At 41.6% G+C, this 25,980-nt stretch overlaps 2 protein-coding genes across 2 annotated transcripts; one reads left to right on the forward strand and one right to left on the reverse strand.

Moving 5' to 3' along the window:
• Positions 1–1,752: 1,752 nt before the first annotated feature.
• On the reverse strand, positions 1,753–13,002 carry nrn1a (neuritin 1a). Its single transcript, XM_069723936.1, has 3 exons — positions 12,707–13,002; positions 6,331–6,478; positions 1,753–3,455 (listed from the first exon to the last, which is right to left on the reverse strand). Exons 1-3 carry the CDS (start codon positions 12,759–12,761, stop codon positions 3,227–3,229), a joined length of 432 nt encoding a protein of 143 aa, XP_069580037.1. The 5' UTR covers positions 12,762–13,002; the 3' UTR covers positions 1,753–3,226.
• A 6,174-nt stretch (positions 13,003–19,176) lies between these two features.
• On the forward strand, positions 19,177–25,907 carry LOC138636097 (coagulation factor XIII A chain-like). The gene is made up of 18 exons (XM_069723940.1): positions 19,177–19,428; positions 19,575–19,657; positions 19,755–19,863; positions 19,974–20,150; positions 20,365–20,613; positions 21,357–21,475; positions 21,561–21,668; positions 21,927–22,101; positions 22,359–22,497; positions 23,084–23,187; positions 23,276–23,364; positions 23,650–23,803; positions 23,963–24,072; positions 24,487–24,652; positions 24,747–24,901; positions 25,228–25,364; positions 25,445–25,550; positions 25,653–25,907. Exons 2-18 carry the CDS (start codon positions 19,613–19,615, stop codon positions 25,686–25,688), a joined length of 2,178 nt encoding a protein of 725 aa, XP_069580041.1. The 5' UTR covers positions 19,177–19,428; positions 19,575–19,612; the 3' UTR covers positions 25,689–25,907.
• The last annotated feature ends 73 nt before the right edge of the window (positions 25,908–25,980 follow it).

A 25,980-nucleotide genomic window follows, 5' to 3' on the forward strand; every position in this document is an offset into this window, starting at 1 on the left:
CAGGGACGTCCAGCTGATGCAGCAAAAAAAAAAAAAGGCTCTAACAGGTCCACCAATATTAAACAAATACAGGTTGTATTACAAGTAAATCCCTTTAAAATATAAGAAATCTATAAAAGACATAAATTGCTTTGTATTATCGTCTGTGGATCCCCGTAATATCCGGAAATATCCTCAAATTATCATTTAGGGATGTTATTAATAAAATATGATAAAGTGTGAATAAAATCTGTCTGCCTTTAGAAATATTTCCATTTGTAATCATCTTATTAACGTTTATTTTTTATACCCAAAGAGTATCCTTAATGTTAACATTATGATTTGAAGTTTAATGTTTCCTCCTGCAGAATAAAAACAGGTGGATTCTGGGAAATTTACAGTCATTTTAAAAATTGCCATAAAACACAAAATCAGTTTTTTCACCACAGATTTCCTTCAACAAAAACAAATAAGTTCTACGTCAGGACATGCAGTCAGCCTTCCTCCCTCCTCCTCCTCCTCCTCCTCCTCCTCCTCCTCCTCCCCCTCCTCCTCTTTGTCTCGATCAATATAAACCGAGAGCTGAGACGTGTGGCAGCTCAGGGACTCTCCCTCATTAATAATGAATACACTCCGAACCGGCGCTGAGGAGGAAGACTCCATCATCTCCGATGCCACCAACCAGACTTCATGGAAAAAAACACCATTTTAATCCCCGATTAAAACCACAGCACACACTTATTTTCAAACATTTTATTTATTACTCTTTATCATTTTAGCAATCTTTTATACTTTTTTTTTATATCTCAGTAGGCCTATAATCTGTAAAGTCTTGTGTTAAAACTGTCTGGAATAGACTATCTATAATAGAGCGATATTTTTAAACTTTTATTTTCTCAAAATCCTTTTTCATATACATATTCTCTTGTTAAATGATTTTTGGAATAAGTCCTCTTTTATTATTTTTTTTTAAACTCTTTTTGTTTTGCAACATCCCCATAAACAAACAGAGAGACAAACGAACCAACAAACAAACAAACGTAAGTACACATCTTTCTGTCAGAAGGCAGTGGAAACGTCGTCGGTGCCTCGGCAAAGAAATAAACAACCTCTTGGAATTTATTTGACGGTATTTATGACGTTTATGATGCTACTGCAGCTATTGTCGGGACTCTTGCTTTTTAATCTAACATACAGACCTAAAACATATCACCGCTAAAGTCGACTAGGATGAATCACTGCTATGAAAAGGGGGGATGCGCTCAGTGGCAACAGTCACGTCACTCTTCAGCCACGGTCTGGTTTGTTTTTTCTTGTTTTTTTTCCCCCTAGCTACGCTGGCCAAAAAGTCACGACTTCGTATTGCTGTCGACATTTAAAAAAACAAGGATTCTTCCGCTAACCGTTTTGGCTCCTTCACCAGTAACAGCTGTTTCTGCTGATGTGGACGGACGGCAGAAACAACGACCGCCAACGCCGAACTAAAGTTGATTTCCATTCGTTGCTACTTTCACGTTCCTAAACATACTCCAGAGTTTCCGTCGTACGAATCCGACGGCGGTTTTTAATCGGAACTTTGAGCTCGTTTCTTGTGTGATTTCAGGAAATGGCCCCAAATATCTGAAGCAAGAAAAACCGTTCATCATTTCTCATTGTACTTAAGGTTCACTTGCTACGAGACATTTAACTTCAATTCAGGTTTATTTCTCAACAACTTTTCTACTTGAAAGGGATTTTTTTCCGATGAAAAGTGAAACCCAACTGTGCTAACTGAAGCTGTCGGCTAACCGGGTCCTCACACGTATTAGCTGCTAAACAAATGCTTCGCTAACTTGACACGATCCCAAATTAGCTGCTAACGCAAACATCGTCTGTTTTAGCCTCTAAACTGTCAATTAACCATTTTATCTTCTTTTTTTTAACTGCACTAAACTGTTAGCAAAGCAGGTCGATCTATTTGAACTATTAAACTGTTTCTGTTTCACTAAAGTGACGTAAAAATCAGACTCAATTCCACAAATACATTTTAGCTTCTAACTGACTTGTTAGCAAATCTGAGCTGCTGAATTTTGTCGTTAGCTAATCTAAATCAATGGTGATTCATTTTGGATCTATAATTTTCTGGTTCGTGATAGCTTTATTTTCAGGTGTGTTTGTATTACCGTCAACAGCGTCCAGCTGTCACCAGAGTCGGAGCTCATTTCCTGAAATGTTGTGAGAGTTTCTGAACTGATATCATGCAGGTTAACTTCCGTCCAAAATGTTCTTTAAAGAAAAAGCAGGCTTTATACTCGACTACGTCCCGGCACCTCAGAGTTCGGCGGGTTAAAAACAAAAAAAGGACTGCGGTCACACCAGAAACCCGCGGAGCGAGATCTCTTCACCGGGTGTTTTTAATAAAGTGGTAGGAAGCTAGCCAGCTCAATAAACGACGGTAAAAAACTATAAATTTAGGAATACTGAGGGCTCACGATTGACTGCAAGCCATGCGGCATGGGTCAAAGGTCACTACTGCCATCGCAGGTGTTGCTCCCGGCCTGTAGACGTCGCCGGTGTGACCGCAGCCCGAACACAATAAACAGCCAATACGAGTACAAATATGAAATCACCATCGAGCATTCGGTCCATCAAATCTAACACGCTTCAATACCAAAAAGGAAAAAGTGTCCGTGATGAGAAGGAGGCGACGGGTCCGCGACGGGCCGGAGGCCTCGGCTGTCTTATTGATTGAGTTTCGTTAACCTCAGCCTGGCGTTACACGTGAATATGAACCCTCGGCTATATGGAACCCCGAAAATGCAGCCTGATGGCGGGTCAGCACCCTGCGGTCGTACGGTGTGCCCGGGCCTAGCCTACTACACATCAATAATTAATTTGAATACTGGGTAATTCCACGAGTGTAAAGCGGGCGAGAATCCATCAAATTTTCATCTTTGTCATCTTTTCAGCTGGACGGCGTGTTGAATATTTCATGTCGCCGACCCGCGGTCAGGTCGGCGTGTGATTGGATGAGCGCTGCGGGAGTGGCGGCCAGCAGAAGTCCCAGGAAGGCAAACCGGGCCGCCGCTCAGCCATGTCGTAGTAAAAATCCATTTGGGGCGTATTTTCTCGTGATGAATTCAAACTCAGTCCTTGAAGTTGTTGTTTTTTTCTGTATCGAAGAGCAGCTATCGCTCTTTTTCTATTTTTTCATTTGGATTTGTTTCCTCTTTTTTTTTTTTTGACTTCTTTTTTTTCCTGGTTTGTGTTAAAACGCCAGCCAAGTCAGTATGGTGGGCAGCGTGGTGAGGACCAGGGCGAGGCCTCTGGCGTCCGCAGATCTGGGGGCTCCGTTGCCGCCGCCGCAGAGTTCAAACAAATTCCCACGGAAATTCAGGTTGCGGGACTCCTTTTTCAGTTTGTCCCAGAGGTCCGTCACTCCCTCCTGGCAGTCCGCCAGCGCCGTCGTGGCACAAGAGTGGAAGTTATCCCAGTAACTGGCAGGAGAAAAGACAGCAAGCATTAGCAACACAAGCTTTGGACCGCAGTAGACCGGTTTTAAACTGAAGACATCAACCAGCGAGGAAGCAGAGCCAAGAGTGGAAGTCGTCCCAGAATCTGGCACCGCAGAAAACTCAGCGGGGAAAAAGCTTATGAAGACACAGCCGGTGAACTTCATCTACTTTATATATTCCAGGAAAACAACATTGAGGCAAAGTGTGCCGGAGCCCAGAAACGACCTCGTTTCCATCGGCGACGAGCAAAAGGACAGAAATTCTAAAGACTTCCTCACAGAGCTCGTGTGCTTTAATTTTTTGGGGACATTTTGAATTAGAGAAAATATATTTAGAAATTAACCAGAAAATAAATGCAAAAAATAAAAAGTGTCAAATTACCAGTATTTCCTTTTAGTTTTAAGTATTCAAACTTCTTACAAACTAAATCTGCTGTTTGTCTGAAACATATAAACTTTATAGACTGAATTTAAAGAAACAGAAAATACTTACAAAATACCTGAAGCACTATTTTGACGTAATTTCACGTACTTTTTCAGTACTACTTTTTTTTTTTTTTACTTTTTAGTTTACTTAAAGTTTTCTGCTGCTTAGTACTTTAAAAAAATTCAGTGTAACTTATTGTATTTTTTTAAATTTATATTTCCTGTTTTGTCTCTCCTTTAATCTCCACCTCTCATGTCCATCTTTCTTCCACCCTCCTCCCAGTTAACGTGAGGCTGACACCAGCCTGCCCACCGACGCGTACTGCCACACACACACACACACACACACACACACACACACACACACACACACACACACACACACACACACACACACACACACACACACACACACACACCGTATCTAATCCAATCTTCCAATCTGCTCTTATTGATGTTGACCTCCTGAACCGAGCCGTGTCGATGCTACATCTCTGAGCAATTAACGTGTGTGTGTGTGTGTGTGTGTGTGTGTGTGTGTGTGTGTGTGTGTGTGTGTGTGTGTGTGTGTGTGTGTGTGTGTGTGTGTGTGTGTGCGGGGAGGCGTATTAACGCGCCCTTCCTGCCACGCCTCAACACCGCTGTGATGGAGCTGTCACTGAATTAAAAAATCATGTGTGTGTGTGGAGGGGTTGGGGGGGGGGGGGGGGGGTCTCCATGCTGCAGCATGCCATCTGGTGCCCACCCGGTCTGGGTGGTGGTGGGGTGGATTAAAGGGAGGGGGGTTCAGCTGGGTTGCACATATGCACCCCCGCCCCTCCTAACTACACCCCAGCGCCCCCCCCCCTCCCCTTCCTCCTCCTCCCAACCCCCACCAGGGTTTGTGGGTAAATTACTCATCTTATTTTCTCAGAGATCAGTTTCAGTTGAGAAAATCTATGATAAAATCACATCACGCATAAACACACACACACACACACACACACACACACACACACACACACACACACACACACACACACACACACACACACACACACACACACACACACACACACACACACACACACACACACACAGTTCATACTGCCCAGCAAAAACAAAACCTGACACACGACTTGTTCTAAAAACCTCATCCCACTGTGACCATGTTTCTCTGGACGTGTTGTGTCTCTTTCTGGTTCCTTGATGGTTTCATGTGATTCTATTTCTTTTCAATCACATGTTTTTATGTTTTTAATTCATGGTTAGGTTTTCAAACTACCTCCAGTTGGTACAAATGAACAAAAGATCTTAGAAAGAAAGAAAAACTGGTTTAGAAGATGCTACGATTTTTACATGACATTACATTTAGCTGACGCTTTTATCCAAAGCGACCTCCAACACAACGATGGTTCACCATCAGGAGCAATTTTAGGGTTCAGTGTCTTGCTCAAGGACACTTAGGCATGTGGACAGGAGGAGCTGGGGAGGTGCATGTTTTGGATGTTGGGAGGAAGCCGGAGCACCCGGAGAGAACCCACGCAAGCACAGGGAGAACATGCAAACTCTTTCCTGGTTTGCAGTCTGTAAACAGTTAAAAAAATTAATTTCTGTAACTCTGACACTGTTTTCCCGTTTTGTAAACTACTGTCTCATTTTATATAAAGTCGGACTCCTTCTCACAAACAAAGTGTTTAATCATGTTTGCCGCCGTAATTAATTCAATTGAATCTCTTGTTGTTGTTTTTTTTTTACTGCAGCTGCTGAATCCTCCGACCTCGACCGTCCTTCTGATTTTAAGGATGAAACAAAGAGCAGTCGGAGGTAAAAGTCCAGTGTTGTGTCAACCCATCCGTCCACCCCGACCTCCTCCCTGCGCCCACTTTGTGGCTCAATGACGACGTCGCCCGACTTCCTCCTCGGCACCTGTCAAAATGACTGCAGCCATTAGGGGGTGCTGAGACTTAACAGTCATTATACATGTAAATTTGATGCAAACCGGCTTTAAATCGTAAATGTAGGTTGTGAGAACATAAGAAACTACGTGAATGTCAGTTTCATCGACCTTTTTCCGTATCGTTATCTTATGCAGCAGAAATCTGTTTGAGTTTTTTCTACTCGTCTTCCAAGAGAGATCATAAGGAGGCAGAAATGGATGTAATGTGCAGGATGTTGTGGAGCTGCTGATGGGACTGCTTTACATGCTGCAGGCATCAATACAGCATTCATTATGCATTGATGCTGTACAGTTGCAGCAGAGTTGGGATGGAGCATCTCTGGGGATCTCAGAAAGATAAGTGACCCTTAAATGACTTTACAGTCACCTACACATGATGGTTTTCCTCCTGTGAGTCTTTTGTCTTTGACAGTTTAGTCATTTGTTAGTTTTGCACCACTTGATGTCAGACAGTATTTTAAAGGACCATGCTTCTGTTTGTGCTTCAACGTACCTGCAGATCATGTGCAGGTTCTCCCTGTCGTCCAGGTCCTGGGGATAGTTGGCCATGTCGTCCCCCAACTGAATCAGACAGTCCGAGAAGCCTTTGAACACGGAGTTACATTGACCGGCGCTGACCAGCACCATCTGCAACACCGAGACTGCAGAGAGGAAGAGGAGCGAGGAAGGGCGAGGGAGAGGAAGGTAAGGAAACGGGGGAGGAAGGAGGGAGGAGAAAAAAAAGAGAGAAATTTAGATCAACTTCTGTTTGACCTAAAAGGACAAAAGCAGCTCTCTGATTGGCTACATCAACCTTCAGTCATTACATCTGTTTCCTTATTGGATGAACAACATCAGGACCTCCTTCTCGTCTTACGTGTTCATCTAATCGCTGCTAAATTACACAATATTTCAGTATATTTGGGGTTATTAAAGAGATGTGGAACATGTAGGACAGAAAACATGATTTATTTTTCTATACAAATAAAGTTACATTTCAACATGTGAATTTCTGATACCAACAGAAAGAAATACAGTTTTTTACCCACAAAAAAATTGTTGTCTTTTCATCATAAGTTCAGTCTGAGATCAAATTTCATGGACGCTCAGTCAACTTTTTGGTATTTATCTGAATGAAGGTGAAGATTGGATGTTCGGCCCGTGATTGATTGATTTCCCCCAAAACAGGTCTTCTTGAATCTTCTTTTCTAATGAATGAGGGATTATTTTCAGATGGACCTCCAGAAAACTAAGAAGAAGGAGTGACTTTAGCTAACAACACCGAGATAACTGATGGACACATTTGATTCACTTTGGATTTGATGAGAGAAGTTGAATGGGAGTCTATGGAGCCGGAGGCTTTTTGGAGCCGACCTCTAGTGGCACTCGCTGGTATTGCAGCTGAAGACACTTCTGGATCAGAACCATTTTACAGACCTGAAGCTACGAACTCTTTGATAAACAGTCTGTGTTCTGAACCATGTTTGTTCTTGTTGATAGCGTCGTACCGAGTGGACAGATTGTGATCACGGGCCGAACATCCAAACCTTCATGTCAGTCGCTTTATCTCAGGACCGTTATGAAACTGTGTTTGTTATGTGTATATGAAGCGTGCTGTTGTTGAATCATGTCATGTAGAAGCTGAAGAACACGTCACATGTTAAGTGCACGCTGATATAATCACACGTCTGTATACATGAGAGCGTGTGTGTCCAATCAGCCGGGTCACCTCCCCAATGCACCTTTAACAGAGACCATAAAACACTCCACGGGTTGCCAGGTCTGACACGCCTCCACCCCCCTTTCCAGCCACACACACACACACACACACACACACACAGAACCTCTGTTAACTCTGTGTGTGTGTGTGTGTGTGTGTGTGTGTGTGTGTGTGTGTGTGTGTGTGTGTGTGTGTGTGTGTGTGTGTGTGTGTGTGGTTGGTTGGTTAAGCAGGGAATCGGGCTGATTGATTAGTTTGGATAGTAACACGGCTGCCGTCCGGTTCCACTCGATCAGTCTGTGGACTAACACAGCATGACGTGTAGGACGGGACACGGCTGTTAGAGGAGGACGGGGGGGGGGGGGGGGGCAACACGACATATATAATCTACATGACTATATATGTGTAGTCTCATTTCCCCTGACGTAGCACTTTTTCTGTCATTATAATGTATATTTGTGGTGCTTAAAGCAGCTATAATCTATATATTTATAATAATGTATGAAAAGAGGACGTGAAAGGTGTTTAACTGTGTAGCATCGTTTTCAGAAAACAGGCAGGCAGCGGATTTTCAGAATAAAAGCCTCAGTGTGCTGCTAAATCGCAGGATATTTGACTCAGGAGGAGGTGGAGACCAAAAACAGAGATATAAATCATCACGTTATGATTGGAGTCAGATGTAGCCGATGTTTTCTGGGTGACACGAAAAACTAAAAGTAAAATGTAAAGTTTATTATCAGTTTCTCTTTCTCACCAACAATTAATCGATCGATTTTTAACTTTATCTCTTAACATTATCTCTATTTATCTCACTTTGTTTTTATTTGTTATTCATTTCTTTCATATATTGATTATTTTTTTTATATATTGTTTGCTCAGTAATGAATCTATTTCTATTCTTAATGGATAATATCTCTATAATGATGTCTTTAAATTAACTTTGTTATCGACCCCACCGCTCGCCTGTTTGAACGCCGTTCGATCGTCTCCCATGATGCTCCTCTGCAGATGTTTCCAGAGGTTCCTCTGGTGGTCTGAGACACCGATTTTATAACTTTCATTTTATTCTGCCGAAATCTTGTGTGATCAAAAAAAACTGTCAAACCGAATTTTTGTTTTTCAACCCAAAACAAATCGTTTTTAGGTGCATTTGATTTGTTCAAACTTGAAGCCCAAAACCTCCAAGAAAAAGTAACATCTAAACATGAATCTCCAGAACAGCCACCAAATCTGCAAAATGTTTTCACATAAAAACCTCTTTATTACATGACAAGCATTCAGCCTTCGTTTAAAAAAGAAAAATATAAATTATTTATAATAATAATAATAATAAAAACAGTTTCCAATGATTTGTATGAAAGATGAAAGACAGATATCTGGAACATTTTCTGTTTTTGAGGTTTGAATCCAACAAAGAGGAAAAAGTGTGATATAATGAGATATAAATCATGTTTTTTTTAAACATCAGTGATTTAATGAAGCGTTTGAACGACACTCAACAAATACAAAATAAAAGGCAGCAGCCATCTAAACAGAAGAATATGAAATATGAACATGTAGTCGGGTTAGAAATGAATGTTTATATATTCAGGATGTAAATGAACAGTGTGGGTGTTAATGAATACAACATAAATAAATAGAAATGAACCTTAAAGCTGCTTAAAATGCAAACTGTGAGATAAAGGATCCTCTGCTTGAATTTTAATTTCCTCAGTTTTATATTTAATTCTCTCTACATTTGATTTTTATTACATTCCTGCAGTTCTGGTTTTTTTGGGGACATTAAATTGAACTGCAGTGTGTTTATAAATCATCTCTTTAATGTCCCCATATTCCTCACAGCACTTTTCTTATTCAAACCACATTTTATATTTATTCTTATTATGATTTCTTAGAATATGTTTTATCTTAAAGCAGATTTTCTTTTTTTTGTCAGGTTATAAATTCTGCTTCCTGTTGCGTTTTTTTGTTCTTGTTGCTGCAAAGATTTCTTCTGATGTTTAATCTGAACGGATGAATGAATGAAAGCCCCCCCTCCCCCCACCGCCTCCTCTCTCCATTGTTTCTGGTGGTGTCTCTCCACCACTGTATGTTGGAAGCATTACATCATCTCTAAGCTGCATGATGTTGCTGCAACATGCACCGAACTCTCTGCAGCACTGAAGGTATTATTATTAATATTATTATAAATATTATTATTGGCAATAAAAAGCAGAAAATCAGCTCCAAACTAAATGTATAAACGAAGTGGCCCCTCCACACTTTCACTCTTCTTCAATATCGCCTTTTAATCTGCTTCCAACGACCAATAAATAATATTTAAATTCAGTTTTCTTCAGGCTGTTTTAAATTTTCACAACATGCATCAATTATTAATACAAATGTATTCACAATTTTTGTGCATTATTCTGATTAATGTTTAGGAGTTTTTTGTTTCACTTTGAGCCTAAAAAAATAACATTTGTTGTATCTTTATTATTTTTGTGGATTTGATTTACATTTTTCTTCCATCTTGTTCTCAGCTGCAGTTGAGTCCGTTTTCATTCGTTTTTGTCACTTTTAATTTCCATTTCTCCCCCAAATCATGTTTCATTTTTATTTTCGTTCTCCATCTCTCTTAAAAATACTCCCCTCCCCCCTCTTCCACCACATCTATAATTCTTTTATTTGATTTTATTTGTAAATATATATTTCCTGGTTTATTTCTGTTCAGTGAAATCAGGACAAAAAGAGATGCACGCACATACATTTTTTTTTCTTTTTTCAGTTCACTCCTCCCATCAAGCACGATCGCACTCATTCACCCCACCTCCACACACACACACACACACACACACACACACACACACACACACACACACACACACACACACACACACACACACACACACACACACACACACACACACACACACACACACACACACACACACACACACACACACACACACACACACACACACACACACACACACACACACACACACACACACACACGCACACACGCACACACACGCGTGCACACAGTTGCCTGCAGTGTATCGATGCCAGAAGCAGCGTGTTGGACACACCCACCTCAACACACACACACACACACACACACACACACACACACACACACACACACACACACACACACACACACACACACACACACACACACACACACACACACACACCTCAACACGAGCTCGTTTTCCGGCGTAAAAATAGAAAATTACAACCAAAAAAATAAAAATGCAACAAATGAACTCACTTCCGTCTAAAATCCTTCTTTAAGAATCATCTGCACCCACGTGACCTCAACCAAACAGTACAAACGGATTCATTTCACCAGTCCGAAGACGTGTTTTTGAGATCCAATGTTCAGTAAGAATAACTCGGGGCTTCGTGGTTTTTCTGTCAGGTGTGAATGTGCTGCAGCAGCGCGCCAAACCTGCAGCCAATCACACTGCAGCAAATCAAACGAGACTAATTAAAGAGCAAAAGACCAACAAACCGCAGCGAAGATTAAACGAGGAACAGAGGAGACATTTCACATCCAGGCCGATTCATCGATTTAATTCAACTTCACTGTGACAGTCAGTCTGATGAATCAATCTGCAGCTGGTGGCGGTGAAATGTAAAAATAGCACAAAACACATATTTAGCTTTTGTTTTCATCGAATTCTTCTGATGTTTTACATTTTCGACGTGATTTGATTTCACCGGTTCGTTCCTGCGGACCGTACCGGACCGGACCGGACCGGACCGGGAACACCGAACCCCTCTAACAATAGCACCGAGGAGGATTCTGCTCCCTGAATAATTCAGCATTTCTCTGCACACACACACACACACACACACACACACACACACACACACACACACACACACACACACACACACACACACACACACACACACACACACACACAGAGCCCTCCTCCACAGCGTCGTTATGCAATGCAACAGCACAAACAAGTCATCTCCATATTCCCTTATTTCCAGATATTAGACGGGGCCCGGAGCTGGTTTTTTTGTCCCGCTGCAGATCTGTTGCTGCTGCGTTTAAAAAAAACACAACAACAACAACAACAGGCTGCGGAGATATTTACAGGCATCATTTTTAACATTAAGGTGTTATTTCCTGCGTGCACGAGGCGGGTGCACGGCCGATTCTTGTACGAACGAAAAGAGAAAATTAAAGAGATGCATTTTTAGTTTAGTTTTTTTTCATTTTAGCAGCAAAGATTAAAAAACAACAACTATCAGATGAAATGTGTGTTTTTGGTGTTTTTATTGCGGGTGTGCCTCCCTGCTGCCCCGCACACTGCGGCGGGGAGGACGGCTCCGGCACGCGCCAGCAAACCGCAGAAAAACGGACATTTTTTCGCGTCTAATTCCTGATTAACCTGCAGGCCTGTTTCCTCTGCAGCTTCTCCAACACACCGAAAACACAACAGAACATCTGGAAGATCTGAGCTGCATGAAAAACAACTGCTTTTTATTTATTTTTAACGTTTATGATGCAAAATTCTGTCAGAATAAATGAAATTTGTTGCAGGAAAAAAAAAATGCAGCAAATGCCTCCAGTTTGGGACAAGCGAGGGGGAGGTGGGGGAGAGGAGGGGAGAGGGAGGGGCGGGAGGTGGGCATTCCCCTTGTTAGCACACACACACACACACACACACACACACACACACACACACACACTGGCGTCACGCACTCTGAATGTGAAGTGTCGCCCGTTAAAAGGAGCTTCACACGCCTTCAAACCAGGAAACTACCGGCACAAATACTAAATCAAATCTTTATGAAATCTAATTCATCATCATTAAAAACGAATTTAAGTTTGCACAGATGGAATTAACTGAAATTAAAACGGATATTTAAACAAAACTTATTGTTTTCTGCAGCCAGAAAAAAAGAAAATGATATTAAAAGTGTTTTTTAAAAGAGACTTTAAAGATGAAAGTTGATCATCTGTGAAGGTTAAAATATCAAATAGAATCTTAGCAGCTTAAAAACGATTTAAAACAGCAGAATGCAGCAAGAAAATTACGATTTACATCCTGGAAAATAAACACAAATAAAAAGGAGGGAAATGTGAGCGTCGCCTCGTTCTGTCAGATCTACGATCAAACATAAAAAGAGTAAATGAGTGGAATGAAATCAACGTTTGTCTCACCTATGTGTAGAGCTACGAAGAGTGCGAGACATTTGGAGGACCAGGTTACTCCCATCCTCTGCGTCCTCCTCTCACCATGAGAGCAGAGATGAACAAAGTTGGAGAGCCGCTGAGGAGGTGCCGCACATCCCCCGCAAAAAACACACGACAACACGGCCGCAAACAGCTACATCGCAGAGTCCCGCAGAGTCCCGCACCGCAGAGTCCCGCACCTCGCTGCCGCTGCGCCTCGGCTCCTCGCGCTCTGCACGTCGTCCGTCCTGCGCGCCGCTCTTCGGCTCTGTCGCGCGCTGCTCTGCTTCCTGCCTGTTTTTACGCGTCTGGAGAGGAAAACTAAAAGAGAGAGAGAAAGCCCCTCCCCCCGCCCCCCAGCCCTCCTCCCTCCTCCTCGTAACTAGTATTATTATTATTATTATTATTATTATTATTATTATTATTATTATTATGTGACTCTTCATCATGATTTCATTTCAAACTTTTCAGGAGAAAATCAATGAAACGTGACGTTAAACGTGTTTCTGCTTCTCTGCAACAGAAAACTCAATATTATTAATAATCACATGATTTATCTGACGTCATAAATACATGACAAATAAAACAATTTAACATTTTCTCCTGACAAAAATAGTGAAAACGTGTGACATGTAAAAGGCCTCATACACACACTTTTTACTAAATCAGTCACTTAGATGGAAATAAATACTATTTTATACTTTTAATAATTTAACTTGTAAAATATTATCAGTTATCCAGAGAAGTTACAAACAAAAAATGTAAATTAAATTGATTCTATTTTGCTAAATTGAGTTGTTTAGTTGTAGCAGCTGGGTGACAGTTAGCTGCTAAAAATGATTTTTGTATTTTATTGGGTTCATTTCTGTGTGAGGTCAAACAGGTGACCTGATCCTGCTCTCTGATTGGTTGCATCCTGGACTCTTTCATCTTCCTCAAACCCAGAATACAATTTAACATTTTAACATTCATTGATATTTTAATGTGGTTTTCTCTTATTTTATTCACTGTACTTGTTTTCGGGAGCTCGTTACCATGGTGATTTTGCACCATAAAAAGACGAGCGGATTGATTTTTAATTTATCATTGTTGCTTTTATTTGTTGACGTCACATTTTTGGACATATTTTAAATAAATACATGAAGTCACTGAAAATAAATCCACATGGACTTTTTCTCTCTCGAGAACTCGAACACCGACCAAAACCAACCTCTGACCTCTGACCTCTGACCTCTGACCTCTGACCTGCACACACTTCGTTTGTGTCACTTTGTAGTCGTCTCTTTAAGTTAAAAGAAGAAGTTAAAAGTAAAAACACTTTAACTTCCTGTTTAATATTCTGATTTAATATTTATTCTGTCAGGATGAGTAAAACTGAGTGAGGAAAGACCACACACACACACACACACACACACACACACACACACACACACACACACACACACACACAGAGAGACACACACACACACACACACACACACACACACACACACACACACACACACACACAGAGAGACACACACACACACACACACACACACACACACACACACACAGAGAGACACACACACACACACACACACACACACACACACAGAGAGAGACACACACACACACACACACACACACACACACACACACACACACACACACACACACACACACACACACACACACACACACACACACACACACACACACACACACACACACACACACACACACACACACACACACACACACACACACACACACACACACACACACACACACACACACACAGAGAGAGAGACACACACACACACACACACACACACACACACACACACACACACACACACACACACACACACACACACACACACACACACACACACACACACACACACACACACACACACACACACACACACACACACACACAAATACACACACACACACACACACACACACACACACACACACACACACACACACACACACACACACACACACACACACACACACACACACACACACACACACACACACACACACACACACAGAGACACACACACACACACACACACACACACACACACACACACACACACACACACACACACACACACACACACACACACACAGAGAGACACACACACACACACACACACACACACACACACACACACACACACACACACACACACACACACACACACACACACACACACACACACCCGTGCGTTTGACCCCGTTGTCTAACTTGACCTTCGCACCCTCTTGTCCAATCAGAAGCGGGAGCTGGACTCCCCTCCTGCCCCACTTCTGACTCCTCAGCCTCCAGGTCCTCAGTGACCCCTGCTGGTGAACCACAGGAGCTACACGGCCCACAACTTTTCATGCTCCCCCCCCTCCCCCCCATCACATCTGCTCAAAGGGGAATTAGTTTTATCTGACACGTTTTATCATTTTGCCATTTATATATTTTATATTGCTTTACTTGTACTTTATCATTTTTGGTTTTCTTTTCTTTCTGATCTATTTAGTTTTATTTATTTTAGTTTTATTGTATATATTTTATGTAGTTATAATTGATTTTGTGTCTGTTAATCACCATTATTTTATTAGTTTATTATTAATTTGTCACCCCTTTTATTGATTCATTCAGCTTCACTTATCCTCCCTGACTCCATTTTTTTCCCGGACAGTGGCGCCCTCTGGTGGTAGCAACACAGAACTGCGGTCATTTTCTTTTCGTCTCATTTTTCAAAAATATTTTTAGAATTACTGTCCTTTAAAAACAAAACAAGTTAACTAGTTTGTGATATTTTACTGTTTTCTTACTGAAATTTCACTTTTTATAGATTTAAAAAGAAAATCAGATCAAATTTTAAGACAAAAATGTCCTAATTTAAATTTTTTTGTAATCTAAATTTACCTCAGAGCTTTTCATTTTTGTATCATAAATTCGATTTTTCCATGTCATAATTTTTATCACACCTTTCCAGTTTTTCACGTATTGTTTTATTTTATTGTAATTCATGACCACCATTTCTTTATTATGTCTGTTGTTACTGGATTTAACTTGAATTGATTGAATCTTGATGAATTGCTTTCGGTGATCAACTGTTCCACCTGCAGGATTTCACTAAAAGACCTCTTACAAGCTTTTTATGGAGCTTTCAGCCATTTGTGGTGTTTTAGAGCTCTAAGAGTCTTAAAGGGTCGGTTCACCCAAAGTACTACGAATCCTGTTTTCTCACAGTTTAGTGGCGTCGGTACAAAAACCTGATTCTGACCGTCGGAGAAAGATTAAAGGAAAAGTATACAGAAGGTATACAGAAGGTATACAGAAGGTATATAGAAGGTATATAGAAGGTGTACAGAAGGTATACAGAAGGTATATAGAAGGTATACAGAAGGTATATAGAAGGTATACAGAAGGTATACAGAAGGTATACAGAAGGTATATAGAAGGTATACAGAAGGTATATAGAAGGTATATAGAAGGTATATAGAAGGTATACAGAAGGTATACAGAAGGTATACAGAAGGTATACAGAAGGTATACAGAAGGTATACAGAAGGTATATAGAAGGTATATAGAAGGTATATAGAAGGTATATAGAAGGTATACAGAAGGTATATAGAAGGTATATAGAAGGTATATAGAAGGTATATAGAAGGTATACAGAAGGTATATAGAAGGTATATAGAAGGTATATAGAAGGTATATAGAAGGTATACAGAAGGTATATAGAAGGTATATAGAAGGTATACAGAAGGTATACAGAAGGTATACAGAAGGTATATAGAAGGTATATAGAAGGTATATAGAAGGTATACAGAAGGTATATAGAAGGTGTACAGAAGGTATACAGAAGGTATATAGAAGGTGTACAGAAGGTATACAGAAGGTATACAGAAGGTATATAGAAGGTATATAGAAGGTATATAGAAGGCATATAGAAGGTATAGAAGGTATATAGAAGGTATATAGAAGGTATATAGAAGGTATATAGAAGGTATACAGAAGGTATATAGAAGGTATATAGAAGGTATATAGAAGGTATATAGAAGGTATATAGAAGGTATATAGAAGGTATACAGAAGGTATATAGAAGTATACAGAAGGTATATAGAAGGTATATAGAAGGTATACAGAAGGTATATAGAAGGTATACAGAAGGTATATAGAAGGTATACAGAAGGTATATAGAAGGTATATAGAAGGTATATAGAAGGTATATAGAAGGTATATAGAAGGTATACAGAAGGTATATAGAAGGTATATAGAAGGTATACAGAAGGTATATAGAAGGTATATAGAAGGTATATAGAAGGTATACAGAAGGTATACAGAAGGTATATAGAAGGTATACAGAAGGTATACAGAAGGTATACAGAAGGTATACAGAAGGTATACAGAAGGTATATAGAAGGTATATAGAAGGTATACAGAAGGTATATAGAAGGTATACAGAAGGTATATAGAAGGTATACAGAAGGTATATAGAAGGTATATAGAAGGTATATAGCGCCCATATTTTTAACGCTTGTTTTCAGTGGAACTACTTTCTGCTGAAGAATCAATTCGGTGAAATCTGCTGACAGACGACTTTCAGCTGTTGAGTGTTGATGAAGACGTCGGAGGAGCAGTTTGACCTCCTGCTCTCACTTCCTCCTCAGAGACCAGTTGACCTGCAGCACTTTACTTTCTCTCCTGTCCTGCTGTCCTCTCTTTGTCATCTCCTCTCTCTCTTTGTCATCTCCTCTCTCTCTTTGTCCTCTTCTCTCTCTTTTTGTCCTTCTGTCTTTCTGCCAGGCAGACATGGATTCAGATCTGCTGACAGACCATTAAAAACCGTCCTGATGACTCAGACAGATTAAATCCAGTCGGAGGTGAGAGACGATGACTCAAACTGAAACCTGAAGACTTTGGTTTGGACATCGCTGCCTGTTCGTCCACAAAATAGATCAAAAACACGTCTGAAGTGTCATCAGGTCGTCCGCTGGCTGATCAGACGTCTCAGTAACTCTGCTTTCGTAGTTTTCAGGTTTTGACGTTCATACTTGTACCGAACTGATAAACTAAGAGTTCAGATTAATTTAGAGGAGGCCGACTCCTCTGTTGGGAACCACTACATTTTTATTCAGCTTTATTTCTTTCTCTTTTTTTTTAAAATCAAATTTCCATTACTTTTTAAATATAATTTGGTTTAGAATTGTAAAGATTTTATGTCTAATAATTTCTATCTGTTCATTTCAGAGTTTTTGCCTTTTTAATGTTTTTTTGCCTTTTAGATCATATTTTGTGAATTCTTTTAGATCATATTTTGTGAATTCTTTTAGATCATATTTTTAAATTGTTTTGTTGTTGTTTTATCTCAGACAAAGAATGTCGCATTAATTCTGTACAATTTCACTTAATAAATATGTTAACTTCTTTGAATACAACAAAGGTTGTTGACATTGAAAATAAATGGAGTGTAAAGTAGATTTGGGGCCTTTTGGCTCAGATATCTGAGTTATTAGCAGCTCCAATAACAAACGATGACTCCTCAGAACTTTTTACGTTTACGTTTGAATGATGCAAATTCTTTCACAATTTTTACAGCAAAGTCCCAGAATAGAGAAAAGTTTCAGGAATGATAGATACATTTTTCATTTTAAAATACAGTAAAAGCTCATCAAAAGACATCTGGATGACTCTTTTATAATGTTTCTGACTTTTTGTCTCATTTTTATTTTACCGTTAAATCTCTGGATTTTTGTTTCATCCAAAATGTTTGTCTTTTTCTCTTTAAAATTTCCTTTTGACCTCTGAGTAAAATTTCAGTTTTTATTACCTGTGTTTGTTTAGTTGGGGTTTAAACTCAGATTTAGTCGCCCTCCATCACAGCCGTGGATGTGATGAAGTCTGTGTTGACTGAAGGTTGCTGGTTTGAAACCCAAAGTTAATCAATTTTGAGTTATTTTCTGCTGAAGTTAACTGATTCTAATTCTCTTTTTATTCTCTGCTGTTTACATTTTTAATATAATCTGTTCTTTCTACATTTCTGTTTTTTCTTGTGTCAGAAAGATGTCGGCCAACAGGAAGTTAAATTTTCTGACCAATCAGCAGCAGCGTGTCGGGATGACCTGGTCATGGTCAGAGGAAGTTCCTGCAGAGGAAACAGATTTATAGAAACAACAGGACTTTCTGGTGTTTTTTTACATTTCAGCACTCAAGTAGATTTTTTTCAGATATATAGAAATATTATTTAAATCTTGTAGCTGAAAGATGTTAATTTAAACTGCAGCTTCTCCACATTAAAACACACTCTCATGTCATAGAGGCATAAATATGAAATAAAAAGCAGTATTTATGAAACAAACGCATTCAATTCAAATTGATTTATGTCTGCAGACACTGTTTGTCACCTTATGGGGACATAAGTGTGTTTACATGGACACATTGTGGGGACTCGACTTCCTTTCGGTCTCTAAATAACCTATCTGAATCGTTAAATGAATGTTGAAAACTTTTATTGTCAGCTTCATGTTGGTTCATGTCTGCAGGACATGAATGCAAATCAGTGTAAAGTCCTCTGAAGTGACGTAAACCCGTGCGGGTGTGTGTGTGAAAAGAGGAAGCAGTGTGTGTATATGAAGTGATGCTGAAGTCGATCGGATCATCGTCTGATCTGATCAGAGACTCGGCAGGCGAACTTCTCTCCACCTGAGCAGTGAGTTTCAGCTGTTTTATTATTTCAAAGTGTTTGCAGGACTGTGAATGTTTCATCTGCTGAAAGTGTTCATGTTTATATTTTTTCTTTGTTTTAATGTACCTTCATGGACTTTTACACTTGTTTTGTTCAATATATTTTCTCAGTGCAGTGACTGCTGTGTAACCTTTGACCTTTGAGCATCATGTCTCTTCAAAATGAAACCTACGTCGGGCGCTTCGCCGAGCCGGTAAAAACAACATCACAGTTTATTCTGAAGCAACGAAATCCAATAAAATATTAAGAACATGCAGTGATTCTATTATTTTTTTTGTGATGATCTTCAGGTGCCGATGTCCAACCTTGGATCACTGAAAGATGAATATCCAGAATACGAACCCTTCGATGATGTTCCTGAATCTGAGGCCACGCCCCGATCATACGCACCAGGAGTCGGTGAGATCTCCATAGTTCACGAGTCTTTCCTCGTCGGTGTGGGCCGTCCTCGAGCGATGACCGAAAGCATAAAAACACGGTGTGCTCTGCCTTTATTTGCCCCCTCGCAGAAATCCTGGAGATGAGGAGCATCAACATGCTTCAGCAGATGAACAAGCTGAATCACTACACCACCGACTACGACATCAAGAACCTGGTGTGCCGTCGTGGGCAGGAGTTCCTGGTACGGGTCGCCTTCAACCGCCCGCCGACTCCACAGGACGACTTCCAGCTTGAGTTCCTGATTGGTGAGTTTGAATTCTTATCTTGTCTCTCATTGGCTAATGTCCCTCAGCAGCCCAGTATCACCACAGAGGGTGCAGTACGCCCACCTGTCCACTGAGGGGAAGCGTGACTTTGAAGTGCCATGGTGGATTTCTCTCTGTTAATGAATTGCTGGATTGCTCAGATTTTTCCCGCCGTGTAAATCAGTATAGTAAAAATCTCCAACCTCCCCTCCAGGCTCCAACCCTTCACCCAACAAGCTCTCCTTGGTGGTCGTGGCCTTTGGTTCCCGACAAGGTGGTCAATGGTTGGGGGGGGTTCGGGATACGAGTGGTGACACTCTGACTCTCGGCATCACGCCGACCGCCACCGCCCTCATCGGGAAGTACCGTATGTATTTGACCATCTCTGTGGGCACCGGCATGAGGCGGTCGAAGAGGGACGCCAGCACCGACCTGTACCTGCTGTTCAACGCATGGAATCAAGGTACCGACTCCTCTGCTTTTACTGTCCCCTGTTGGCTGAGAGAAGTACTGCAGGTTTTCTGTTCTGTTTGGGGGTTAAAGCTACTGTGATATTTTTTTCAGCAACAGAAAAAAAAAAGAAGTATATTCCACATTGAAAACAATGTGGAAGTATCGTCTATTTTGAGGCGCATTTTTTAATTTGTGTGCAAAAAATTGCAAAGAAGTTTTTGTTTTTGTTTTAATGGGTAAAATTTGTGTTCTCAATGTGTCCGATTTCTGCTTCATGAACTGTACAAAACACACAATAAAAGAAAAACAGCTTGTGTAAATTCTAGTCCACGTGGACCTGCAAGTATACATAATTATATTTTTTAATCGATATCAATAGAGCTGGCAGTTTGATTTGAATTGAGTGGATTAACCATTGATATATCATTTAAAAAAAGTTAAATAAGCTGAATGGACATCAAGGTTATAAGCTTATCATATCTTTATTTTACGAGCTTGATCGTGAGTTTCTGCTCTTTTTATTGAGTTCTTTTCATTCACCATCAGCACTTTCATCCTCGTTTTCTGACACAGAAAAGGTGGTTGAGACCAAAATTAGAGCAAATGTGAATTCTGTTGGATGTAGACGAATCAGGTGGACTCGACTTCCAACGGTCATGTTGCTCTACCAGCTGGCTGTGAAGCTAGTTCAAAGGTTTGTGTTTGTTCGCCCTCCAGTGGACAAAATATATAATCATGTTTGTCTGTTTGCAGCGGACCCCGTGTTCCTTCCCAACCAAGCCGAACGGGTGGAGTATGTCCTGAACGACGTTGGTGTGATCTACCAGGGTTCAGTCGGAGCCATAACACAGCGTGACTGGATTTACGGACAGGTGCGCACACAAAAAACGTTCAAACGCACATCATCGTACACAAAACCGTAAACTACCGTCTGTTCGTCTGTTTTTCTCCCCGCAGTTCGAGCGAGGCATTTTGGACGCCTGTATTTACATCCTGGATTCGTCTCGCATGCCGATCTACAACCGAGGTGACGTCATCAAACTGGTGCGGAAAGGATCCGCCATGGTGAGAATACGCAACATCTTTTTGTTCGGAAAATATCTTGAGAATTGGCTCTTTTTCAACAATACTAACGATTAATCTGAAAGACGGTTACAGAAAACAAAAGTGCACTTTGAGTTTTGTATCTACGCTCGCTCAGCCCTTCGCTTCGGTTCCCGTGATTCTTCGTGAAGCACCACCAGAAGGTCGACGTGTACTCGACTCCGTTAGCCTCAAATTCGTCTCATATTTGTTGGCTGAACTTTGACCTCCTTTCTTCAGATTAACTCTCAAGACGATAACGGCGTCTTGGTGGGAAACTGGAGCGACAACTACTCCATGGGCATGGCGCCGACATCTTGGACGGGCAGCGTGAAAATTCTGCTGCAGTACGCCAACACCGGCGTCCCCGTCTGTTTCGCCCAGTGCTGGGTGTTCGCCGGAGTCTTCAACACCTGTAAGAAGCTGACGTCATGTCCGACTGTCCATAAAACTCGAGGCACCAAATTACCGAGAGATGAAACACGACCACAAAGAAAAAGAAGAAAACGAGAGATCGAAGCGACCGGTCGTAGAAACAGAACTACGTCTGTTGAATTCATAGTCGGGAAAAATGTACAATATTTCCCTGTAAAGAAGCAAAGTGCCTCACGGTGAACAGCCTCCTGGTTTGTATGTTTCTTGGCTGATCTCTAATGTTTAACATCTCTGCAGTCCTGCGTTGCCTCGGCATCCCGTCGAGGCTCATCACCAACTTCAGTTCGGCTCACGACAACACGGGCAACCTGAAGACCGACCTCATCTTCAAGAGCGACGGCACGCCGGACCGACGCAACACCAGGGACTCCATCTGGTTGGTCCAAACACAGGAACACCGCTGACAAAAAAACATTTCAAAAATGAAACGACAATGAAATAAAACAACTGCATTACATATTATATATACTGATATAAAATAAATGACAATAGGGCTTTCACACCATCGGCGGTCGCGCCCTAATAAATAAAAAGAGATTAAAAATAAGCTCACGGATTCCGCTAATTCATTTTTAATTACAACTCATGAAATCACAAAGTTTTCATGATTAGGGTTAGGTTAGGTTAGGTAGTTACTTTATTAATCCCCGAGGGGACATTTTTTAATTACAATCAGCCAGCTAGTATTTCTGGGAAACGCTAAGTTAGCTAGGTACGTTGTAAACATTCACACATTTTTAACAACAATATTTGTGTTATATTATTGTGTTCATTTTATCTGACTTTTATTTCTAACTCGTGTTTTTTTATTTTCATTGTTTAATTTCCCTCTAATGTTTTAATATATCTTTTCTTCATCTTTTTTCTTTTCTTCTATATCTTCCTTATCTTATGAACAAACCTTTCAGCTCCTCCGTCTCTGAAACATAAAAACAAGTGTGACATCAGAGTTCTTTCTGCAGGAACTACCACTGCTGGAACGAAGTGTTCATGGTGCGTCCCGACTTGGCTCCCGGCCTCGGAGGATGGCAGGTGGTGGACGCCACGCCCCAGGAGACCAGCGACGGTAGGACGGACGGGTAGTCAATCAAGCGGGTGGGGGATGGGGGGGATGAAGGGTGGACGACTGACACGTCTCTGTGTTTGCTTTGAAGGACATTACCGCTGTGGTCCGGCTTCGGTCGCCGCCATCAAGGACGGTTTGCTGTCTTTCCCGTTCGACTCCGGATTCGTCTTCGCTGAGGTTCATTACAACAAATACGACTATATTTATCTTCATATTATCATAACAGTAGTCATTTCTATTGTGTTTTTTTGCATAATATTTTCTCTTCAAAGTTTATTCAGGACAGACTTGTCTCAAATTGTCTCCTGATGAACTCTTGGGGAGTTTTTTCATCCCATTCGTCGGAGGTTTATAGATTCTACTGTTGAACTGTTGGATTCGTCTCTGTGATGTTGTAAAAGTTCTGTTGTAATTATTTTTACTGAAATAACTTCAGCGCTCTGTTATTGTTGCTTCCTGCAGGTGAACAGCGACGTGGTCTTCTTGAGGAAGGACCGCTACGGCACTTTGACTCCCTACCGGGTGGACAAGACTCACGTCGGACAGGCGCTGTACACCAAAGCTCTGAACGGTGGCAGTCCTGTGGATGTCACACACACCTACAAGCACCCTGAAGGCAACACACACACACACACACACACACACACACACACACACACACACACACACACACACACACACACACACACACGACCAAGACGTATTTCCACATAACCAGAATATTCCGTGGTTAGCCCCGCCCCCCCGTCAGCAGAGGACTGATGTGTGTCTGCAGGTAGTGAGGCGGACCAGACCACGATGAGTCGGGCGGAGGCGCACGGCATGGAGAGGGACCACTCGAAGCTGCCTGACACGCAGCTGACTTGCGACGTCCACGCCGACCCGGTAACTCGTCCGTCTGTTATCTGTCACGTCCGAGTTACACGTCAGTGATTTCAGTCGTGTAGTTTGTCTTCACGTCTTCCCGACGGCTTCATCGTTTCTCTCTGTGACTTTTTAACATCCTGCGATACGTCGCCCCTGCTGTTGATAAACCGTTCACCTCCGTGGTTTCTGGACGCCGTCCGCGTCGTCGTTGCCAAGCAACAGTGTTTTTTACGACTTTAACGCCAAGCATACGGCGCACACGACTTCCCGTGTTGTAACCACGAGTTCCACTTAAAAGCAGAAAATAAATAGAAGTGTGTTTGTTTGTCTTTTTGTCGCAGTGACACGATGCAGCTGGTTACAGCTTCAGTGCAGAACAGCATTTTCTCTAATAAGTAACAAATGGTGGAAATGTGTCCACCTGTCTTCCAGTGTCCTCTGGGTCAGGACGTCATCCTGCGCGTGACTTTCCAGAACAAAGGTCCAGCCCAAAGAACCATAATCGGCCACCTGGATGTTTTCATCACCTTCTACACCGGCGTCATCGCCAGCCACTTCAAGAACGAGTCCTTCACCGTCACCGTGCCGCGCTACGAGGGTGAGCGAGCGTGGACGCCAGACTCCGGTCGGGTTCGTGGGTTTTAGAAACGAACCCTGTCGATTGGACTTTTGTGTGTTTGTGTGCGTCGCAGCTAAAACGTTGACGTTGCCGGTGACCAGTCAGGAGTACATGCCTCACCTGCGCTCTCAGCCCAGCCTGCAGTGCACCGTGACCGGGAAGTCCGAGGACCAAACGGTGTCCGCCATCAAGGTGGTCAACCTGCTGACCCCGAATCTCAAAATGGAGGTAAAAAAAAAAAAAACTCACAAACAACTGCACTAAGTTAATGCCCATAACGGATAAATGGATCGATAAATAAAAGAAACGGATGTCGAAGAAGCTACAAGTAACAAATAAATGTTGAAAAGCAAATATAACCGTTAAAATTGATTGTTGTGATCAAAATGGTTTTTTTGCAGCATTTTTTCTCAAACGTACGTCTGAAGCATCAAAATGTGTTTGACGAAAAATCCTTCCGCTTGTTAATATTTCCACAGTTGCATTAATGAGCATTTCTTGGTTGCAATAATGAGAATGAGGTCAGATTTTGAGGTGTAATGTTCTTGTTCCAGGTGAGCGGCCACCAGCAGGTGAACATGGAGATGGCGGTGACCGTCTCCTTCACCAACCGCTTCCTGTTCCCTCTGCAGAACGTGGTGCTGTGTTTGGAGGGACCGGGACTCATGAGCCTCAGGAAGCGTCAATACCCGTAAACATGCCTCCGATAACACGCTGAAGGATTGTGGGTAATGCTGTTTTCTATTCACCGCCTCCCTCCGTGTGTTTCAGGCTCATTGCTCCTCAGGGCTCCATCTCCTTGAGCGAGACTTTCGTACCTCGGCTCGCCGGGCTGCGACGCCTCGTGGCCACCTTGGACAGCGACATCCTGCACCAGGTGACCGACGCCCCCTGCTGTGATGTCACCGCGTCGCTCTTATTCAAACAGCAAGGACACTTTCATTTACACATCTGTCATTTTGTCATTGTGTTCTTTCAGATAATGGGAGGTATCGACATCGACATCATGCCCTGAAACGACTCGTGGCCCCGCCCCCTCATCATTTCCACCAATCAGCACAGCTTAAGGCTGAGTGGGCGGAGCCAACAAAAAAACCACAAGCTACTTCTTTGAGGATTTACTCAAAAAAAATGTATACCTTTAATCTTATGTTCCACAGATATGGAGGCTTTCAGGACCTTTTCAGGACCTTTTCAATTTAGATTAAATAGCTTTGATATAAACGCAAATGATGACAAACACCTGTAAAACATTAGAAATTGGAAAATCATTTATTAAATATTGATAAATGCTAAGTGTGGAACTT

The sequence above is a fragment of the Brachyistius frenatus genome, unplaced genomic scaffold (assembly GCF_029030835.1).
Source record: "Brachyistius frenatus isolate BFR_SWC_R1_liver_20210118 unplaced genomic scaffold, ASM2903083v1 Contig_351, whole genome shotgun sequence".
NCBI classification, from domain to species: Eukaryota; Metazoa; Chordata; class Actinopteri; family Embiotocidae; genus Brachyistius; species Brachyistius frenatus.

Coding starts and splice junctions, on each gene's coding strand:
- nrn1a (XM_069723936.1), bottom strand. CDS start 12,761: ATGGGAGTAACCTGGTCCTCCAAATGTCTCGCACTCTTCGTAGCTCTA. Junction 6,479..12,706: donor CTTCGTAGCTCTACACATAG/GTGAGACAAACG, acceptor TCCTCTCTGCAG/TCTCGGTGTTGCAGATGGTG. Junction 3,456..6,330: donor AACCTGCACATGATCTGCAG/GTACGTTGAAGC, acceptor TTCTCCTGCCAG/TTACTGGGATAACTTCCACT.
- LOC138636097 (XM_069723940.1), top strand. CDS start 19,613: ATGTCTCTTCAAAATGAAACCTACGTCGGGCGCTTCGCCGAGCCG. Junction 21,669..21,926: donor TGCGGAAAGGATCCGCCATG/GTGAGAATACGC, acceptor TCCTTTCTTCAG/ATTAACTCTCAAGACGATAA. Junction 24,073..24,486: donor GCGACGTCCACGCCGACCCG/GTAACTCGTCCG, acceptor CCTGTCTTCCAG/TGTCCTCTGGGTCAGGACGT.